The following is an 18973-nucleotide window of genomic DNA, read 5'->3' as shown; positions in this document are numbered from 1 at the left end:
CACAGTGCTTTACAGTGACCCTGCCTAAAACCCTAAACACATTGGCTGCTTGCACACTAAAGGAATTTAGCTGACCTCCCTTACAACCTGATGAGGGAAAAATCTGTGACATACTGTGACTGTGATTGTTCTGTGCAAAAAAATGTCGGACTATCATTGTGAAGTGGACATTCATTGGTAAAACGATTAAGCCTCTCTTTCTCCTGAGGCATATTCTGTCAGGGTAAAACATGTCAGGCCGTCGCTCAAAATGTTTTTTTCCCCACCCAGTCTAAACATTTAATCAGATCTGGTATTACTCAACCCCCAGTTAATAAGTTGTTCCAGTGCTCTGTAAAAAACAATCAGGGAGGAGCTGGGTGATTTTCATGTGGCTGATGGGATGTGTGTGTGACTACTTTTTCCAGCCTTTGATACTGACTGTGCACGCGCTCACAAACACATTAGACACACACACAAAGGGAAGGAAACACACATGCGTGCACGCATGCACGACACACACATACACACACTTTACCCCCATATTAGCCCTCTGAAGAATAAGTCCCCAAATGCTCATATTTTATGGAAAATAGTGGAGAACCCCCCAAGAACATCAAAAATGTCAAACAACAAATATTTTACTAAGTTATTTCAATAACCCCCATATCCATGGTTTACGTGATGCTCAGTTTATTTTACTAAGTTATTTCAATAACCCCCATATCCATGGTTTACGTGATGCTCAGTTTATTTTACTAAGTTATTTCAATAACCCCCATAGCCATGGTTTATGTTATGTTCAGTTTTTGCCTTGCACTCAATCAAGCCATGATCCGCCACATCACATGATATCACAGTAACCCCTGAGACCACTGATTGGCTGATTCTCTCCTCTAGGGGCCCAAAGGACCCACGGGGGAAGCAGGACCTGATGGAGAGCAAGGACCTGAGGTAACTATTGTTTAATTTAAATACTGGTTCGCTGTGAATTTCACTATACATCTGGATACACTCGCTGACTCTTTCTCACACACACACACTTTTTGTCTTACTCCTCTTCTCCTTTCCGCGCAGGGTGCTCCTGGCGGAGAGGGGGAACCGGGTCCAGTTGGAGAACCTGGGATAAAGGTCAGTGTTCTGGAGAACAACTGATTGTGGTTTTAAACCTCACAAAACGAAATGACAGCCAGTCACATCCAAGGCCCATCAGTCTTACTACAGCTCAGACTACAGCTTCTTAGATGTTGCGTGTCTTATTTAGGGTAGTTTGAGCAATTCTTGACCTTTTCTGATGGACATTTTGGTGTACAAAGCGTTCTGTGGACGTCGCAGGGTCAAGTGCCTTCTGGTGCCAGAAAGCCCCATCTGTCTGCCTTCCGCTACCACTCTGTCAGCGGAGCTGACTGAAGTGTCAGGTTTCACATACCATATTTGATTAAGGAGTGGTGTCACATTTTTTGGCTTAACCAGACAAATAATCAATTTACTCTCCCTCTGAGCGACGGAGCCCAGCCTAGGAGACTGCATATTAAAGGGGACAGTCTAGCAATTTCAGCAATCTTGTCATGACCGGAAGTTCGGCTCTTTTTACTGAATCTGATCTTTTCAACTCACTCAGTCAAAAGAACAAATCTTTTGTTCATTTGAGTCAGTAGTGCCCAGAGTACGCAGGACCCCCTACCAGCGAACGATGAACTTAAAACTTGAAACAATCACAATACTGCCATCTTGTTCACCATAAGGGGCTTATTGGAGCGGTCATTTGTGACTGAGACTTATAAAAGTCTGCTTCAAACAATGTACATTCATGATTGCTAGGCATACAAATACAATCATTTATTGATACCTTTGAAACAAGGTCTATTTGTAGCCACAACCAGACTAGATTATGATTGCTAGGCATACAAATACAATCATTTATTGATACCTTTGAAAAGCGGTCTATTTGCAGCCACAACCGGTCTAGATTATGATTGCCAGGCATACACATACAATCATTTATTGATACCTTTGAAAAGAGGTCTATTTGCAGCCACAACCGGACTAGATTATGAACGACTCTTGGCGGAAGGCAATTGCTTGTCTGCCGCCAGGTCAGGGAGATTATTTAGCACCGTGTTGTTTGCGCGCTGCAGCAGCACCCTCTGCCAGGACTGACAGTGGAGTAGAGAAGCTGGTACGGGGAGTCAAACATTTAATCGGAACAGACATGGAACAAGACAGGAACAGCGTCAGCACACGGGTAAACAAGGACATATGACAATCAATGTTGAGGCAGGGAACAGAGCGGGGGAACAGACAGATATAATGGAGGTAATGACAGAGGTGATTGAGTCCAATAATCGCTGATGCGGGGGAAGACAGGTGTGCGTAATGATGGTGGCAGGAGTGCGTAATGCTGGGGAGTGCGTAATGCTGGGGAGTCCGGCGCTCTTGAGCGCCAGTGGGGCAGAGCGGGAGCAGGCGTGATACCCTCAAGCGATTTGTTTTCTCGAGTTGTCATGAGCAGAGGAAGGCTGTGTATGTTTTGGTTCTTCAAAGCTGTGTCCATAACATTCAATAATCAATTAATTGCATTCATTCTTGCACCGTGTGATCAATTATCCATTAGGTCAAACAAGTGACTAAAATGAACGAGTCACTAGGAAAAACTAATCGTGACTCTCGAGACAGTCAAAAGAGTTGTTAATAATTAATCAATTGCGAACTGTACATTACTACCATCATGATTTCATCTCACTGTGATATTCTCGGACGGATTTAGAGCTCTCAATATGAAAAAATACTCAATACATTTGTAGAATTGAAACACGTTCTCTGGGTCACAGAGGCATGAAATCACGTTGTGTGTACAGCTGAAGTTGTCACGAGTCTGTGAACATTCAAGTGGTGTCTCTGTGTTGCTCAGAGGAGGCTTGGCAGAAAGTGCTATGTCGTCAGTTCTATGAAATGGGCCCAAAATTGTACTATCACTGAATCAAATCATATTTATTTTACAGTTATAAGAAAGGTGAAATCTTATTGTAATTCATTTATAATTTGATTGTTACTACATTTAGAAAGCCTTTCAGTCATTTGTTCTATTTGAACATTTTCCTGATATTTGTACTATGTACTTGAGCTTGTGTCCTCAAAGTAAGTACACCTCAGCAATGTATAACAATTTTTAACAGAAAGGTGAGTTCCAGACCTTTCTCAAACTATGCAGCATTACTAGTTAATGGTTATGGCCATTTCATGAAAAATTACTTTTGGGTATGTCTATTTAGGCAGAAATCTACATTTTGCCATAACGCCTAGCCTACTCCCCAATTAAACTTGTATGGTTGATCTACCTCAACATGATTAAAGTTGCCTTAGGAAAGAGGGCAATATGTCAATGTTAAGATGTGAGCGGCCCCAGGTCCTATTAGTAGGCTACCCAGAATCCTCAGGGAGGGTTATGGCTTCTGTTCTGTGAACTCCTGATCACCCCTGTGGGGCTGTTAGTGTCCCTCTGAGAGGTAGATGACCTCCTGAGCACTTGTATGAAAAAAGGCAGTCAACACTCGTAAATAAAGTACTTAAAAATGTCAGCAATACTTTATTTTCAAGTCGGTTTACTCTTGGGATCCAGCACCTTAAGACTCAAATGCATAACTTAGAGTTTAGCTTGTCTTATAGTCTTATTTTTGTATATACTCCTGAGCACCTCTGCTGTTGTGTCCCTGCAGGGCGATGTGGGGCCGTTTGGAGGAGAGGGTGAACAAGGACAGCAGGGAATGAGAGTGAGTCCTGAGTACTTCAGAATACTTTTTAATCACAGTCTATGATTCTAATCCTGCTCTGCTTGTGTTTGGGAGAATCCGATATGCCAGTATATTTACTCTGCCCTCATTTGATGGAGGCATGTAATCCTCGGGCCAGACACGGCCAGGGCAGCATTGCGACTGATTTGTTCTTTGTCTTTTGGACTGTATCAATAACCTTTAGGGATGTTTCTCTCTCTCTCTTTGGGCAAGAGGAAAGCCCCACGGAGACTTAGAAAATCCCTGTAGAGAAAGAGAGGGTCCTTTGTGTCCAAGCTTAAACTCAGAGATCCTGTTTATGATTATTCAAATAATCACACTGTTTTTATTGTACATTCTTATTGACACTAATAACTCAATTCTCCAGACATTTTGGATTATTGGAGTACGCAATAGAGAAAACAGCAAGCATTTTTCCGCTAACCCCAATGGCTTACATATACTGGAAGGAAAATATAATCGTCATCACAGTCAGGCTCTTTCCAATCTACAAGAACACACATGTTACACATGTTCCATGCCCTGTGGGTCTGAGTGTACATACATATGAGTCGTCTATACGTACTGCCCAATAAATTCATTCCATAGGAACATTTAGCATGCTATTACTTGTAACAATATGTGTTGCTATGGTTTTGGTAATGTGTGATTCTTTGTTTATAGAGTCTTCCAGGTCCTGCTGGTGAGGACGGGCCCCTGGGAAAAGATGGTCCAAAGGTAAACATACTGAATGTTCAGCCAAATGAGGGTGTTTGTGTTCTCTATTACACATTTGACCTCAACAGCATAATATTTTGCTGAATGCTATCTTTTGCTGTCCCTATCTTTGCCTCAGGGAGAGCCAGGTGACCGTGGGCCAATGGGCGAGGCAGGGGACAGGGGGATAGAGGGAGACCCTGGGCTTCCTGGGGCTACCGGACTGGCTGGAAAAAGTGGTTTCCCTGTAAGTTTTTCTGACAAACAATAATTACAACAATAGAGCCAAACGCGATGATGCCTATGGGTCCCAGTAGGGGGCAGTCTTCACTTTAACAAAGCCTTGTAGTCCCTGGGGCATTCAAGGTGGTGTGGGCACACTGCAACAAAGGAGGTGTGACAAAGGTCAGTAGTCTAGACAAGTCCATAGATTGTTTCTAATGAGTTTGACTCTCTACCAGGGACCGGAGGGGAAACAGGGTCCCCTGGGGAACCGTGGCAGGCATGGCAAGAAGGTAACCATTCAGATGTTTTACTAGCATGTGTTGATACAGTGCCTTCAGAAAGTATTCGTACTCCTTGACTTATTCCACATTTTGTTGTGTTACAGCCTGAATTCAAAATGGATTAAATTGGTAATTTGTTTTCAACCGTCTATGCACAATACCCCATAATGGCAAAGTGGAAACATGTTTTTAGAAATGTTTCCAAATGTATTGAAAATGAAATACAGAAATAGCTCATTTACATAAGTATTCACACCCCTGAGTCAATACTTTGTAGAAGCACCTTTGGCAGTGATTACTGTCTTTCTGGGTCTCTAAGAGCTTTCCACACCTGGACTATGCAACATTTGCCCATTTTATTATTTTCTAAATTCTTCAAGCACTGTCAAATTTGTTGTTGATCCTTGCTAAAACAAACATTTCAGGTCTTGCCATATATTTTCAAGTAGATTTAAGCCAAAACTTGAATTAGGCCACTCAGGAACAGTTTTGACCTTGTGTTTTAGGTATTGTCCTGCTGAAAGGTGAATTCATTTATCCTGATAAACTCCCCAGTCCTTGACAATTACAAGCAGAACCATAAAATGATGCAGCCATCACTATGCTTGAAAATATGGAGAGTAGTACTCAGTGATGTGTGGTATTGGATTTACCCCAAACATAACACTTTGTATTCAGGACAAAAAGTGAATTACTTTGCCATATATTTTTCAGCATTTCTTTAGTGCCTCGTTGCAAACAGGATCCATGTTTTGGAATATTTGTATTCCTTTTCACTCTGTCAATTAGGATAGTATTGTGGAGGAAATACAATGTTGTTGATCCATCCTCAGTTTTCTCCTATCACAGCCATGAAACTCTGTAACTATTTTATAGTCACCATTGGCCAGCAACCGAGTTAGGAAAGACGCCTGTATCTTTGTAGTGACTGACTGGATGTATTGATATACCATCTAAAGTGCAATTAATAACTTCACCAATCTAAAAGAGATATTTAATGTCTACTTTTTTTTCATTTTTACCCATCTACCAATAGGTGCCCTTCTTTTTGAGGCATTGGAAAACCTCCGAGGTCTTTGTGGTTGAATTTGTGTTTGAAACTCACTGCTCGACTAAGGGACCTTACAGATTATTGTATTTGTCAGCTACAGAGATAATTTAGTCTTTCAAAATGTCATGGTAAACAATATTATTGTGCACGGAGTGAGTCCATGCAACTCATTATGTGACTTGTTAAGCACATTTTTACTCCTGAACCTATTCAGGCTTGCCATAACAAAGGGGTTGAATAGTAATTGACTCAAGACATTTCAGCTTTTCATGTTTAATTCATTTGTAAACTTTTCAAAAAACATAATTCCACTTTGTCATTATGGGGTATTGTGTGTAGATCAGTGACACAAAATCTAAATTGAATCTATTTTAATTTCAGGCTGTACCACAACAAAATGTGGAAAAAGTCAAGGGGTGTGAATACTTTTTGAAGGCTCTGCACATCACTTGGATCCTCATCATCAGTGATACATCAGTGTCCAAGCTACACACACACACACACCCTTTTGTTGTTGTTTTGTGTTCAGGGAGAGGCAGGCAAACCAGGTCATATCGGTGAGACAGGGGACATCGGGGACATGGGCCAGAAAGGGGGCACAGGACTGAAAGGCGCCAGAGGAACCAGAGGCCCTGCAGTCAGTACCCACTTTAATTTTATTCCAGTATAGTCTGTGACCTAACTTCCTGTCTGGGAGCCTGACAATTCCATTTAAATCTGTGTAACAAAGTGTCCCTCGTTGGTACTGAAGGGCGTAAATCTGTAAGGTATTTTGTTTTTTCTAGGTCTTCCAGTTTTATGTACATTAAAGAGCGAGCGATCCAAAAGTAAGCTCATACTGATAGTCACTGAAGGATCAAGGCTTTGTAATAAAAAAATGATCTGGCCAGGAGGACAGCATCCATGAAGCTATAGTCTCAACAATAAACACTTGAAATGGGACTGTTTTAGTGTCCTCGTTGATTGAGATGAGGTAACACACTCAGCATCCTACCACCCAGTAGAAATGGTTATTGGTTATTGACACTCACGAACACTCACAATTGACTTATTACATATATTGAACAAAAATATAAACGCAACATGTAAAGTGTTGGTCCAATGAGCTGAAATAAAATATCCCTGAAATGTTCCACATGCACAAGAAGCTTATTTATCTAAAATGTTGTGTTTACATCCCTGTTAGTGAGCATTTACCTTTTGCCAAGATAATCCATCCACCTGACAGATGTGGCATATCAAGAAGATTATTAAATAGCATGATTATTACACAGATGCACCTTGTGCTGGGGACAATAAAAGGCCACTCTAAAATGTGCAGTTTTTTCACACAACACAATGCCACAGATGTCTCAAGTTTTGAAGGAGAGTCCAATTACCATTCTGACTGCAGGAATGTCTAGCAGAGCTGTTGCCAGAGAATTGAATGTTAATTTCACTACCATATGCTGCCTCCAATGTTGTTTTAGAGAATTTGGCAGTACGTTCAACCAGCCTCACAACCGCAGACCACATGTAACCACACCAACCCAAGACCTCCACATCCGGCTTCTTCACCTGCAGGGAACGTCTGAAACCAGCCACCCGGACAGCTGATTCAACTTTGTGTTTGCACAACCCAAAGAATTTCTGCACAAACTGTCAGAAACCGTCTCGGTGAAGCTCATCTCAGTGCTCATCGTTCTCACCTGAGCGGTTTCACTGCAGTTCGGCGTAGCAATCGACTTCTGTGGGAAAATGCTCAACTTCGATGGCCACTGGCACGCTGGAGAAGTGTGCTCTTCACCGATGAATGCTGGCTTCAACTGTACAGGGCAGATGGCAGACAACGTGTATGGCATCGTGTGGGCGAGTGGTTTGCTGATGTCAACTTTGGGAACATGGTGGCGGTGGGGTTATGGTATGGGGAAGTACGGGCAGGCCTAAGCTACAGACAACGAACACAATGGCATTTTATCGATGTCAATTTGAATGCATCAAGATACGGTGACGAGATCCATGTTGCAAGGGTCTGTACACAATTCCTGGAAGCTGAAAATGTTTTAGTTCCTCCATGGCCTGCATATTCACCCGATGAGCAGCTTTATGATGCTCTGGTTCGATGTGTACGACAGCGTTTCCAGTTCTCGCCAATATCCAGAAACGTCGCACAGCCATTGAAGAGGAGAGGGACAACATTCCACAGGCCACAATCAACGGCGGCATGAGGCAAATGGTGGCCACACCAGACACTGACTGGTTTTCTGATCCAAGTCCCTGCCTTTTTCTAAAGCATCTGTGACCAACAGATGCATATCTGTATTCCCAGTCATGTGAAATCCCTATATTAGGGCCTAATTCATTTCTTTCTACTGACTGATGTCCTTATATAGTGTGACTGAGTAAAATATTTTAAATTGTTGCAAGTTGCGTTTATATTTTTGTTCAGTGTAGTCCCCATCTCATTGGCAGGTCTGTGATATTCCATTAATAAGACTAACTAATTTCCATGAGTGTCTCCGGAGAATAACCAACTGTAAGTAACCAACTGTAAAAACATCTGAAACCGTAAAAGCAGAAAGCAGAGTAACCTAAACATGACTTTGTTCAAACCTGGCCAAGCCTCGGTCGGCTCAGTAGCTTAAAACTAATGCAAAGTGATCGGAGTCTTTTCCTATGTCATTCCATTATAAGCTCTGACGCTAATCTTTCTTTGTTCCCTTTCAGCCGGTCAACTCAATGCAACACAAGCTATGGGGGGAGTTCACGCGCTACCGCTCTCTGCTCAAGAACATTAGTACACGTGCCTCTCCGGAAGCCCTATGTTCCACATGATAAACCTGAGGCACGGATTCACTCCTTCAATTCTTCTGCTCTTCACCTCGAGCTGAGCAGAACAATTCAGACATTTCTTAAAAATAAGCTAAATGTATCAGGCTTAACTGTCCCACTTAAGGAGGGGATGCACACACGTTGTCTGTTAAAGTTTGGTAACTGTTTTTGTGAAGTTCCCTACCACAATTCTTCTGCCTGTTTAGACTGGCTGAGTACAATTGCAAACACAACGAAAATTATCGATACAGATTTGGGTTTAACACCATGCCCAAATAAATAAAAGATACTCACGTTAAAAATAAATAAAAATAACTCCCTCCAACGATACTCTTATGGCTTCTTCTCACAAGTGCCCGTACCTTGACTGGGTCTGAGTTACGGAACCCGGGGATGAATTGGGACTTGTCCTGTCTGTCTGAGGCATGAGAAAGCAGCCCTAGCTCAATCCATTTGCTGTGCGCTCTGTCGCCGGCTAAGGGAGGTAACTTTAAGTGAGAGGGCGGCCGGGTCAGTGTGTACTCCATACCTCTCTTCCCAGAATTGGCCGATGATCTGGTTTAATGTGGACGGGATCAGGCTAGCTCAACAGCACTGCATAGCGTGCCAGTCAGGTTAGCGAGCTAGCTAGCGTACTGCCACAGGCGATCCCTGTCTCACATGGTGGAACTGTTTTTGTAGCTCTCTCGTTTAGCATATGCAGCGTTCAGTCCCTTGGTTATTCTAAACGGACCGTGCTGTGATCAGAGAGATTCTCGAGACCGAAAGAAGACGCCACACGGTGTTCTTTGACTAGCTCTGTGCTGGCAGCGGGCTTGGCTAGCACTAGCCCGTGGGGAGAATGCCAGGGAGCTGGCTACTGGCTTAGCAAAACTACATTTGGGTGTATAATAAACGATTATGGCTCCAATTTAGCTGTCCCAGACAAGTTTTTGAAATCAGAGACAAAAACCCCAAGTACTTGCATACTTGAGGTACGCGGCCGTCACCGACGCTCGTTAAATATGAGCAGGTCAGAGATGTAATCTGAGGGCTACCGATGCCGTCTTTGAGCCGTCCCAGACATCCTGATATTTTCCAACATGTTTTTCCAACAACATTTGCAGTGCTCTTGTATTGTGAGATGTGCAACGACACGTTTTGAGAACATGATCAGCAATAGCCAATGACAGTTTGCCAGAGATGAAGCCAGTGAGATTATGATGTTGTATCGCATCACCCTGAAAGTGTAGACTTGAGCAGGGGTGATGACTACTGCTAGTATGCATTTGTACTTGCCAAAGAGTTAAATCGTTACAGCTCTGAAGTTCGCGAGCAAAGTTATTCAATTCAACAATGTATTGGCTGAACATTTCAACTCTGTATGGCAAGCATGAAAGTCTGACTGACCCCGTTTTGAGGCTGTTTTGAGCCACAGCTCGTTGTAGCTATGTTGACAAAGTAAACACATCATCACTTCATTACTTTCACGAGACAGCGTGCTAACAAGGATCCTCACAACAGTGTGGCCCCACACTGTGCCAAGTCATTTGCACCACTACTTTGACAAGACAAAAAAAATAGGCTGCAGAAAAGACGGTTGTTTAATGTGAAAGGCTCAGCGATGTTTCGATTTTTAAATTGTTGTAGTGTACGCCTGGCATAAGAAGCCGTATGGCTGACGTAGGCTATCATTATGTGTCCGACCGCCTGGATCTTAGGTAGCAAAATGTTGAATTTTTATTTTATTTTTTACATTGGATAAAAGTAGACACTCAGAGCTAGAAAATGGTATATCCTAGCTAACATTATGCTATAACAAGCAATGCAAATGGGTTTCTGATTCAAATAATATTACTACACAGATCATACACGTAATGTTAGCTAGTGAGCCAGCAAGCTACCGTTTGCTAGCTAACTAACAGTAGGCTTTAACTGGCAATAAAAATGAATTTCTGACTAAATTAGAAACTTATATCTGGAAAATGTAGCTACTCTTATCTGTATACATGAATGAACGCTTCACGGCAGACGGGAACATTTTAACTGCATTTTTCTTGTAGCTACATCTTGTTTGGCCAGCGTTGTCAAGTCACCCCAGTTCACACTGACCATGGCGTGTGCAGAAAGCTAATCACTTATTGCTACTGATCTGTTGATAGCGCCGGCTAAATTCAGGGCATCAATGTTGTTAAGAAAAGTAGCAAAATCGTTGTAGTTCTCGATGGCTAACGTATCGTTAAAAAACGTTGTGGGAGAAAGGACTGTCAACACATACTGAACAGCTCACGTTATAGACAGAAGCGTGCTACATGGCAGACAAATCCAAACTCATCTCCTGGCATGTCCAGCCCATTCATTATCTCAGCCAATCATGGCTAGTGGGAAGTTCCTGACTTTTTCCCTGGCTAAACCAACTAGGCTCGTAATTTAACAATTTTATTTGTATTTATGGATGGAATACAAGTTTGTGAAGATACGTGAATGTTCACATGTTCCAGAAGGCATATCTGCCCCACTGAGGTGTGACATACACCTAGTTTCCTGAAATGAGTCACATATGGTACTGTGATAACAATCAAATATTGCTGGAGCTCCTGTGCCTATAAAAGGGCCTGGCTGCAGGCGGGCTATACGGTATCAGGCACTCTATTTCCACAAGGGGGCATCCCTCCCCATAGTTAGCTTATTACTGGGATTCATTGCTGATTCCTCCCTCTAGCTCACTGGTGGTGCTTAGTGATACAGGTTATGGACTCGGTAGGCAGTTGGCAATCATGCTGTTATCCCAAACACGGTCTCTGTGGTTCATACTGTATGAACTCCAAGATAAGCAGTCTGTCTCCTGCTCAATACGTTTTGTTCCTGGGAATTGGATTCGATTACGAATCACCCTGTCTGTTATCACAGATGGGGTCAGTTTTTTAGAGCGGTCTGTCCCTTTTCCAGCGGAGTTACAAGGTGCGGTGTCACTGGTACCTATGACTGCTGGGCCTGATAACTTCCATGATAGTTTTTTTATGTGTGCACCTAACTTGGTGAGAGGGGAGATGGCACAGGCTGGGGTCTCCCCTTCAAAAAAAAATCCAAATGAATTTGTCATATGCTCCGAATACAACCTGTAGAGACATTACAGTGAAATTCTTACTTACAAGCCCTTAACCAACAATGCAGTTTTAAGAAAATAAGTGTTGAGTAAAAAATAGCTAAGTAAAAATAATAGCTAAGTAAAAATAATAGCTAAGTAAAAATAAAAGTAACAAATAATTAAACAGCGGCAGTAAAATAACAATAGTGAGGCTATATACAGGGGGAACCGGTACCAAGTCAATGTGCGGGGGCACTAGGTAGTTGAGGTAATATGTACATTGGTAGAGTTAAAGTGACTATGCATAGATAATAAACAGAGTAGCAGCATTGTAAATGAGGGGTCTGGGTAGCCCTTTGATTAGCTGTTCAGGAGTCTTATGGCTTGGCGGTAGAAGCTGTTAAGAAGCCTTTTGGACTTAGACTTGGTGCTCCGGTACCACTTGCCGTGCGGTAGCAGAGAGAACAGTCTATAACTAGGGTGGCTGGAGTCTAACCATTTTTAGGGCCTTCCTCTGACACAGCCTGGTATAGAGGTCCTGGATGGCAGGAAGCTTGGCTGGGCCATACACACTACTCTCTGTAGTGCCTTGCGGTTGGATGCCGAGCAGTTGCCATACCAGGCAGTGATGCAACCAGTCAAGATGCTCTAGATGGTGCAGCTGTACAACCTTTTGAGGATCTGAGGACCCATGACAAATGTTTTCAATCTCCTGAGAGAGAATAGGCCCGACTGTCTTAGTGTGTTTGGACCATGATAGTATGTTGGTTATGTGGACACCAAGGAACTTGAAGCTCTTAACTTGCTCCACTACAGCCGGTGAGATGAGAATGGAGGCGTGCTTGGTCCTCCTTTTCCTGTAGTCCACAATCATCTCCTTTGTCTTCATCACGTTGAGGGAGAGGTTGTTGTCCTGGCACCACACGGCCAGGTCTCTGACTTCCTCCCTGTAGGCTGTCTCATCATTATCAGTGAACAGGCCTACCACTGTTGTCATCTGCAAACTTGATGATGGTGTTGGAGTTGTCCCTGGCCATGCAGTCTTGAGTGAACAGGGAGTACAGGAGGGGACTGAGCACACACCCCTGAGGGGCCCCCGTGTTGAGGATCAGTGTGGCGGATGTGTTGTTACCTACCCTTACCACCTGGAGGGCGGCCCGTCAGGAAGTCCAGGATCCAGTTGCAGAGGGAGGTGTTTAGTCCTAGGGTACTTAGCTTGCCTTCCTCCCCAGATGTTCGCTGTGACAACGGTACCCACAAGTGGCACAACCAATCGGGTATGAAGCCCTCGAATCCGGAGTTGACCGGGGTTCAGGCAAACATTGGCACTTAAACATATTGTTTCTACCCCAAGTTCCACAGTGTTTCAAGAGTTGAGTCCTCCAAATGTCAGCTGAATAAAGAGTAATTTCCCCACAGTCAGACACTGAAAATTGTGTAAATGGAAAAATGTACAGGTGATGTTCCACCCCTTCAGATGGCACTATTTTGGGAGACTCTCTGTCTGTGTCACCCAACTGCCCTGGATTATGTGAACAGCAAAGTCGGGGTACAGGCTACAATTTGTTGTGCATCCCTGTGCAGTGTCTGGGGCTCAGGATATTGGACTACCTGGATAATTGGCTAGTGGTAGCCAAGGGAGCAGGTGTTGTTACCTGCATTCATGCTGGTTTCCCATGTTCAGTCTCTGGGTTTCATAGTGGATCAAGAATAGCTATTTGGCTCCATCTCAGTGCATTCCGTCTCGAGTTGGACACAATCGTGGATCGTGGGTTCTTGTCCCCCTATTGGGAGGCCGGTTTTCATGCTGCTTGCCCCAATTTTGCCGGTCGTTTTTGCCAGTGCCTGTTCCTATTAGGGATGATGGTTTCTATAATAGCCATGGTCACCCCCCTGTTGCTGATGCAACCTTTCCAGCGGTAGATAATAGACACTCGCTTGGACGCACTGTGCCAATTAAACCGGTGACTCCGCATGTCCCCATCATGCCTACAGCTCTGGCTCGGTGGAGGGACCCGCTCTGTTGTTGCTGGGGACACCCATGGATCGAGTTATATCCCGCAGAGTGATCACGACAGACTCATCCTCCCAAGGGTGGAGTGCGCTGTGCAAGGGCAGCTCAATTTGGGAGTTGCGGACAATGACGCAGAGCGTGCTGCACATCAATTAGCTGGGGCTTTTGACGGTGTACATAGTACTCAGGCGCTTTTTCCCATTCTTGCCAGGCCATTATGAGGACCAACAGCGGGACAGTGGTGGCATACATCAACAGACAGGGAGTGTTGCGGTCTCGGTTCCTATTGCCCCAGTGTGGACTTTCACTCACTCCCTAGGTGCCTCACAGGTACGGATATCCGGGGGGGGGGGGGGTCTCTTGTACGCATGTACATTGAGCAGACCAGGGGTGTCCATTTGTGTGACCAACTTTGTCTGTTTTGCCAATCCGGCTCATGGCTGAGCGTTTTCGAATTAGACTCTCTACAACTGAATTGTGGAGGCTATTTCTCTGGCACATGGCAGAACAGGGCAGGGATTGCCTAACAGTGCACATGCCCACTCCACCAGGGGTCTGGTGGCATCTCTGGCGTTGTTTAAAGGGTTGCCTGTTGGAGATATTTTTGCTGTGCATTGGGCATCACCACACACAGTTTTCAGGTTTTCAGGTTTTATCTCTTGGATGCCACTGCCGCCAGTGTAGCCCACAGTGTGAATACGGCTGTGGCAGGATAGGATCATTAGGTGGCGCACAGATTTCACAATACCCGGGTACTGCAGGTCTGCCGTGGGCAATTTCAATTGGTGTCCGCTGGGGTTGGCTTGTAGTGTGATTTCATGTCTCCGTAGCTGTGTTGTACCGAGTTGACCGACTCAAAGGGGATGTACAGTTATGACTATAACTACTGTTCCCTGAAGGAGGGAAACAAGGTACAACACCTGTTCGGGCCCCACACCGCCCAGTTCCAGGCTCGGTGAAGAGTGGTTCTGAATTGAAGGAATTAATCCGCGCCTCGAGTTTATCACCTGTGGAAGGCGGGGCTTCCGTTGAGGCACGGTGTTCATTGGCCTTGTCAGGCCAAGCGCTCAAACTCCCCCCTAGCACTCAAACTCCCCCCATAGCTGTGTTGTACCTTGCTTCCCTCCTTCAGGGAACAGTAGTTATAGTTCTAACTGTACGTTTTGTATAGCAATTAGCAGCTTGCTAATCTGGTAGTATTTGCGGACAAGCAATATCCCTATCAGGTTCTGTTATGAGTTGTAAAAGCCTGATGTCAGAAACAGAGCAGAGGATATGAATAATCGTTTTCCCCCTGCAGCACGGGATCACACAGGAAAATGAAGAAAAAGCCAGGATGTTCCTTTCAGTTGAGAACAGAACTCCTTTTCCAGTGTTAGGCCTTGAAAACTCTGTTGTGATAGCCGGTGAAGGAAAATAGGTATGCCTTAGTGACATACAACTCCTCAGTTCCATGGATTCAGACGCCAAGGTTATATTTAGCATTACCACATAGTACAGATAGAATATCAAAACAAATTGCTGTAAAAACTAATGTGTGGCTGTTTTCTGCATCATTTTCAGGGTCGTCCGGGATTTATGGGGCCTGGGGGGATGCCTGGAATGGCAGGATACACAGTGAGTTACTCCTGTCTGGCTATAATAACAACATACACACACTTCTCTTTCTCTCAGTCTTTCTCTTTCTCTCCATCACTCCCTCTGTCTCTCTCAATCTTTCTTTCTCTCCTTAGGTCAATGCCTCACTCGGTCTCACACACACACACACACACACACACACACACACACACACACACACACACACACACACACACACACAAACAACAAAACAGGTGTGAATCTAAGTCCTGTTCTGGTGACATGTCACTCACACCAAATCATGACTCCAGAGTGTCCTTATCAGATTTGTCTCTATTCACCTCAAAGCAGTGCTTGACTTGGACAGGAGCTCACCAGAGCTGAATACCTGCACCTCAAAATGTTCTACTGCTTCAGCTCCTGTTCCTCTTATAGAATATTAGATCATAAGTATTGTGGAGCTCCTGCACCTAAATATAAACAGTTCCGGCACCCAAAATGAGCACTGGCACTTATTTCAGTCCAAGTCAAGCACTGCCTCAGAGAGATTCACCCCAAAGGACCTGAGAGGATCTGACATGGCCTTTGTTCTGTTCCTACACATCCCACTGAACGCAACACACCCTCAGGTCATCTCTAAGTCTCTTTAAGCCCATTCCAGAGTTCCTTAAAGAGGTGGCATCCATTGCCAACTCCCCTGGCTGTCTCTTTCTGTGTATTTTTGCATTGGCTTTGAACCTTCACTCTTGAAGTGAAATAATGTGTGGATTGGAACCATCTTTTCCTCTGACAAGCAAGGTGTGGCCGTGGCCGCTGCCTCGCCTTCTGGCTTCTCTCTAGTCCAACACAAGACAACAGAACACCTGGTGTCGAATCACTACCAAGCTTGCACACACACACAAACATACACCAACAGTGCTCTGCAGCCAAATACAACTAGACAACAGGACACCTGTGTCGTATCAATACCAAAGCAAACAAAATGTCAAGCCAGAACAGAGAAGAAAGCTATACTGGAAATGGTAAAGCCCAACCCCAAACCCTTAAAACCAAATTCTTTGGCACCTCAACAGCCAGGTCATTGCCAGTTTTCATTCTGTTTTTGAGTCAAACACAACTAGACAACAGAATGTATCAATAATACCACAGCAACACACACCTAGCCAAACAGGAACAAAGAAGAAAGGTAAATTGGATATGGTCAACCTCAAACCCTTATACCCAAATCCTCTGGCAACTCCGGAGGACGCCAGGTCATTGCCAGTCTAATTCTGTTTTTTAGTTAGATAACGATGTAGGGCACCACAAGTTCACCTTGTATCTATTTAGTCAGTTTGTATTGTACACTCACTCTTAGCTTGCTCACACACCCCACCCAAGTTTTTGAGTGATTTCTGAGGGCCTGCCAAATAAGTAATTATACCAGGGAAATATCTCTCTCCTTTGCTGTCCTTAGTGTGTTTATTATAAGGCATCATAATTATACACTGTTAACACATGTTGACAATCTACGCCATGTCAAGTTCTGTGTTATTGTACTGTCTGTCTACAGTGAGTTGCAGTATATGACTTGTCAGGTGAATAATCATGGGTTTGGTTATTCTTAGGGCCACGCTGGTAAGCCAGGATCCATTGGACCTCCTGGGCCCAAAGGTGAAAAGGTAACGTGAGCATTTGCATGTTTTTTTGTCCTCCTTCTGCACACAGTATTACATTTTTAGACTTTTGAAAATATATGCCATGTAGAGTGCCTTCAGAAAGTATTCATACCCTTTGACTTTAAATTTAAATGGATTAAATCGTTTGTTTTTTTCTCTCACCCATCTACACACAATACCCTATAATGACAAAGTGAAAACATGTTTTTAGAAAAAATTGAAAATGTATTGAAAATGAAACGCAGAAATATCTCATTTAGATTAGTATTCACACTCGATACTTTGCAGATGCACCTTTGGCAGCTATTGAAGCTGTGAGTCTTTCTGGGCAAGTCTCTAAGAGCTTTCCACACCTGGATTGTGCAACACTTTCCCATTATTATTTTCAAAATTCTTGAAGCTCTGTCAAATTGGTTGTTGATCATTGTAAAGAAATATATTTTCAGGGCTTGCCATAGATTTTCAAATAGATTTAAGTCAAAACAAGCGGCAGTTGGTGCCGTTTAAGATGAGGGAGGATGATAGCTTTTTTTTTGAGCAAGGCCGTATTTCTATTATAGCATATATATATATATATATATATATATAATGTTTTTGCCTTTATTTATACAGGTTTTTCTCATTGAGTTAACATTTTCGAGAGACCTGGTCCAACAGCAGCAGGGGGAACAAAGTTTCAGGCAAAACAACTTACACACACTAACATAACATTGAACAAAACTATAGACACACATACAGTACAACAATTACATATTACGTAAAGAAAAAAAGAAGAACAATAAAGCTGACCTAAAGACAATTACACTCTTCTATGATATTTACATCGACCAAGTGTTTAAACCACCAACGTGACTAATGTTCAGGAGAGAATCCCAGGACCACGGAGCTGAGTAACTAAAATGATTTCTACCATAACCTGTTCTAAGTCTTGGTACTGTTAAAAGCAAATGAGAATGGGACCGTCATTTATATTTATTTACTGATCTGATTAAAAATGAACAGAGATAAAGTGGCATTTTACCCAATATGGCCTTATAAATCTGTGTATACCAGCGCTTAAGCCTACACAAGGTCAATGACGCCCAGCCAGTGGCGCTGTAGAGATCACAATGATGTGTTAGACATTTTTGATTGATAATGAACCTGAGGGCCACATGATATACTGAATCAAGTTCTCTCAGGGTAGTGGTTGAGCCCTGCATATACAGCTCTGGAAAAAATGAAGAGACCACTACAAAATTATCAGTTTCTCTGGTTTAACTATTTATAGGTATGTGTTTGGGTAAAATTAAAAATGTTGTTTTATTCTATAAACTACTGACAACATTTCTCCCAAATTCCAAATACAAATATTGTCATTTAGAGCGTTTATTTGCAGAAAAGGACAACTGGAGGACCACCAGATCAAGACCCTGTCATGGGCCAGCCCATGAGGAAGATGGAAGATGGATGGTCACAAGGCTGAGCTGCTTGAACTTTTGCTGCCAGGAGTGGCATAAAGTCCCCCAACATCAATGTGAAAGACTGGTGGAGAGCAGGCCAAGACGCATGAAAGCTGTGATTGAAAATCAGGGTTATTCCACCAAATATAGATTTCTGAACTCTTCCTAAGTTAAAACATTGTTGTTGTGTTGTTTAAAAATGAAAATGAACTTATTTTCTTTGCATTATTCGAGGTCTGACAACACTGCATCTGGTTTGTTATTTTGACCAGTTGTTTTTTTTTTGACAATATTTTTATTTGGAATTTGGAAGAAATGTTGTCAGTAGTTTATAGAATAAAGCAAAAGTTTTCATTTTTCATTTTATCCAAACACATACC

At 43.3% G+C, this 18973-nt stretch overlaps 1 protein-coding gene across 2 annotated transcripts in view; it reads left to right on the top strand.

Moving 5' to 3' along the window:
* Positions 1 to 18973, top strand: part of LOC110521790 (collagen alpha-1(XXIV) chain) — a 183833-nt gene that overhangs the window by 132694 nt on the left and 32166 nt on the right. For both annotated transcript variants that reach the window (XM_036968553.1, XM_036968554.1), the window contains exons 33-41: positions 880 to 933; positions 1057 to 1110; positions 3696 to 3749; positions 4434 to 4487; positions 4606 to 4713; positions 4928 to 4981; positions 6553 to 6660; positions 15479 to 15532; positions 17101 to 17154. In XM_036968553.1, the coding sequence (XP_036824448.1) occupies positions 880 to 933; positions 1057 to 1110; positions 3696 to 3749; positions 4434 to 4487; positions 4606 to 4713; positions 4928 to 4981; positions 6553 to 6660; positions 15479 to 15532; positions 17101 to 17154 (594 nt within the window). The remainder of the gene's footprint in view (positions 1 to 879; positions 934 to 1056; positions 1111 to 3695; positions 3750 to 4433; positions 4488 to 4605; positions 4714 to 4927; positions 4982 to 6552; positions 6661 to 15478; positions 15533 to 17100; positions 17155 to 18973) is intronic.

This window comes from Oncorhynchus mykiss, chromosome 30 (genome assembly GCF_013265735.2).
Source record: "Oncorhynchus mykiss isolate Arlee chromosome 30, USDA_OmykA_1.1, whole genome shotgun sequence".
NCBI classification, from domain to species: Eukaryota; Metazoa; Chordata; class Actinopteri; order Salmoniformes; family Salmonidae; genus Oncorhynchus; species Oncorhynchus mykiss.
Note: the sequence above shows the minus strand (reverse complement) of the source record. Positions and strands in the feature narration are given on the sequence as shown.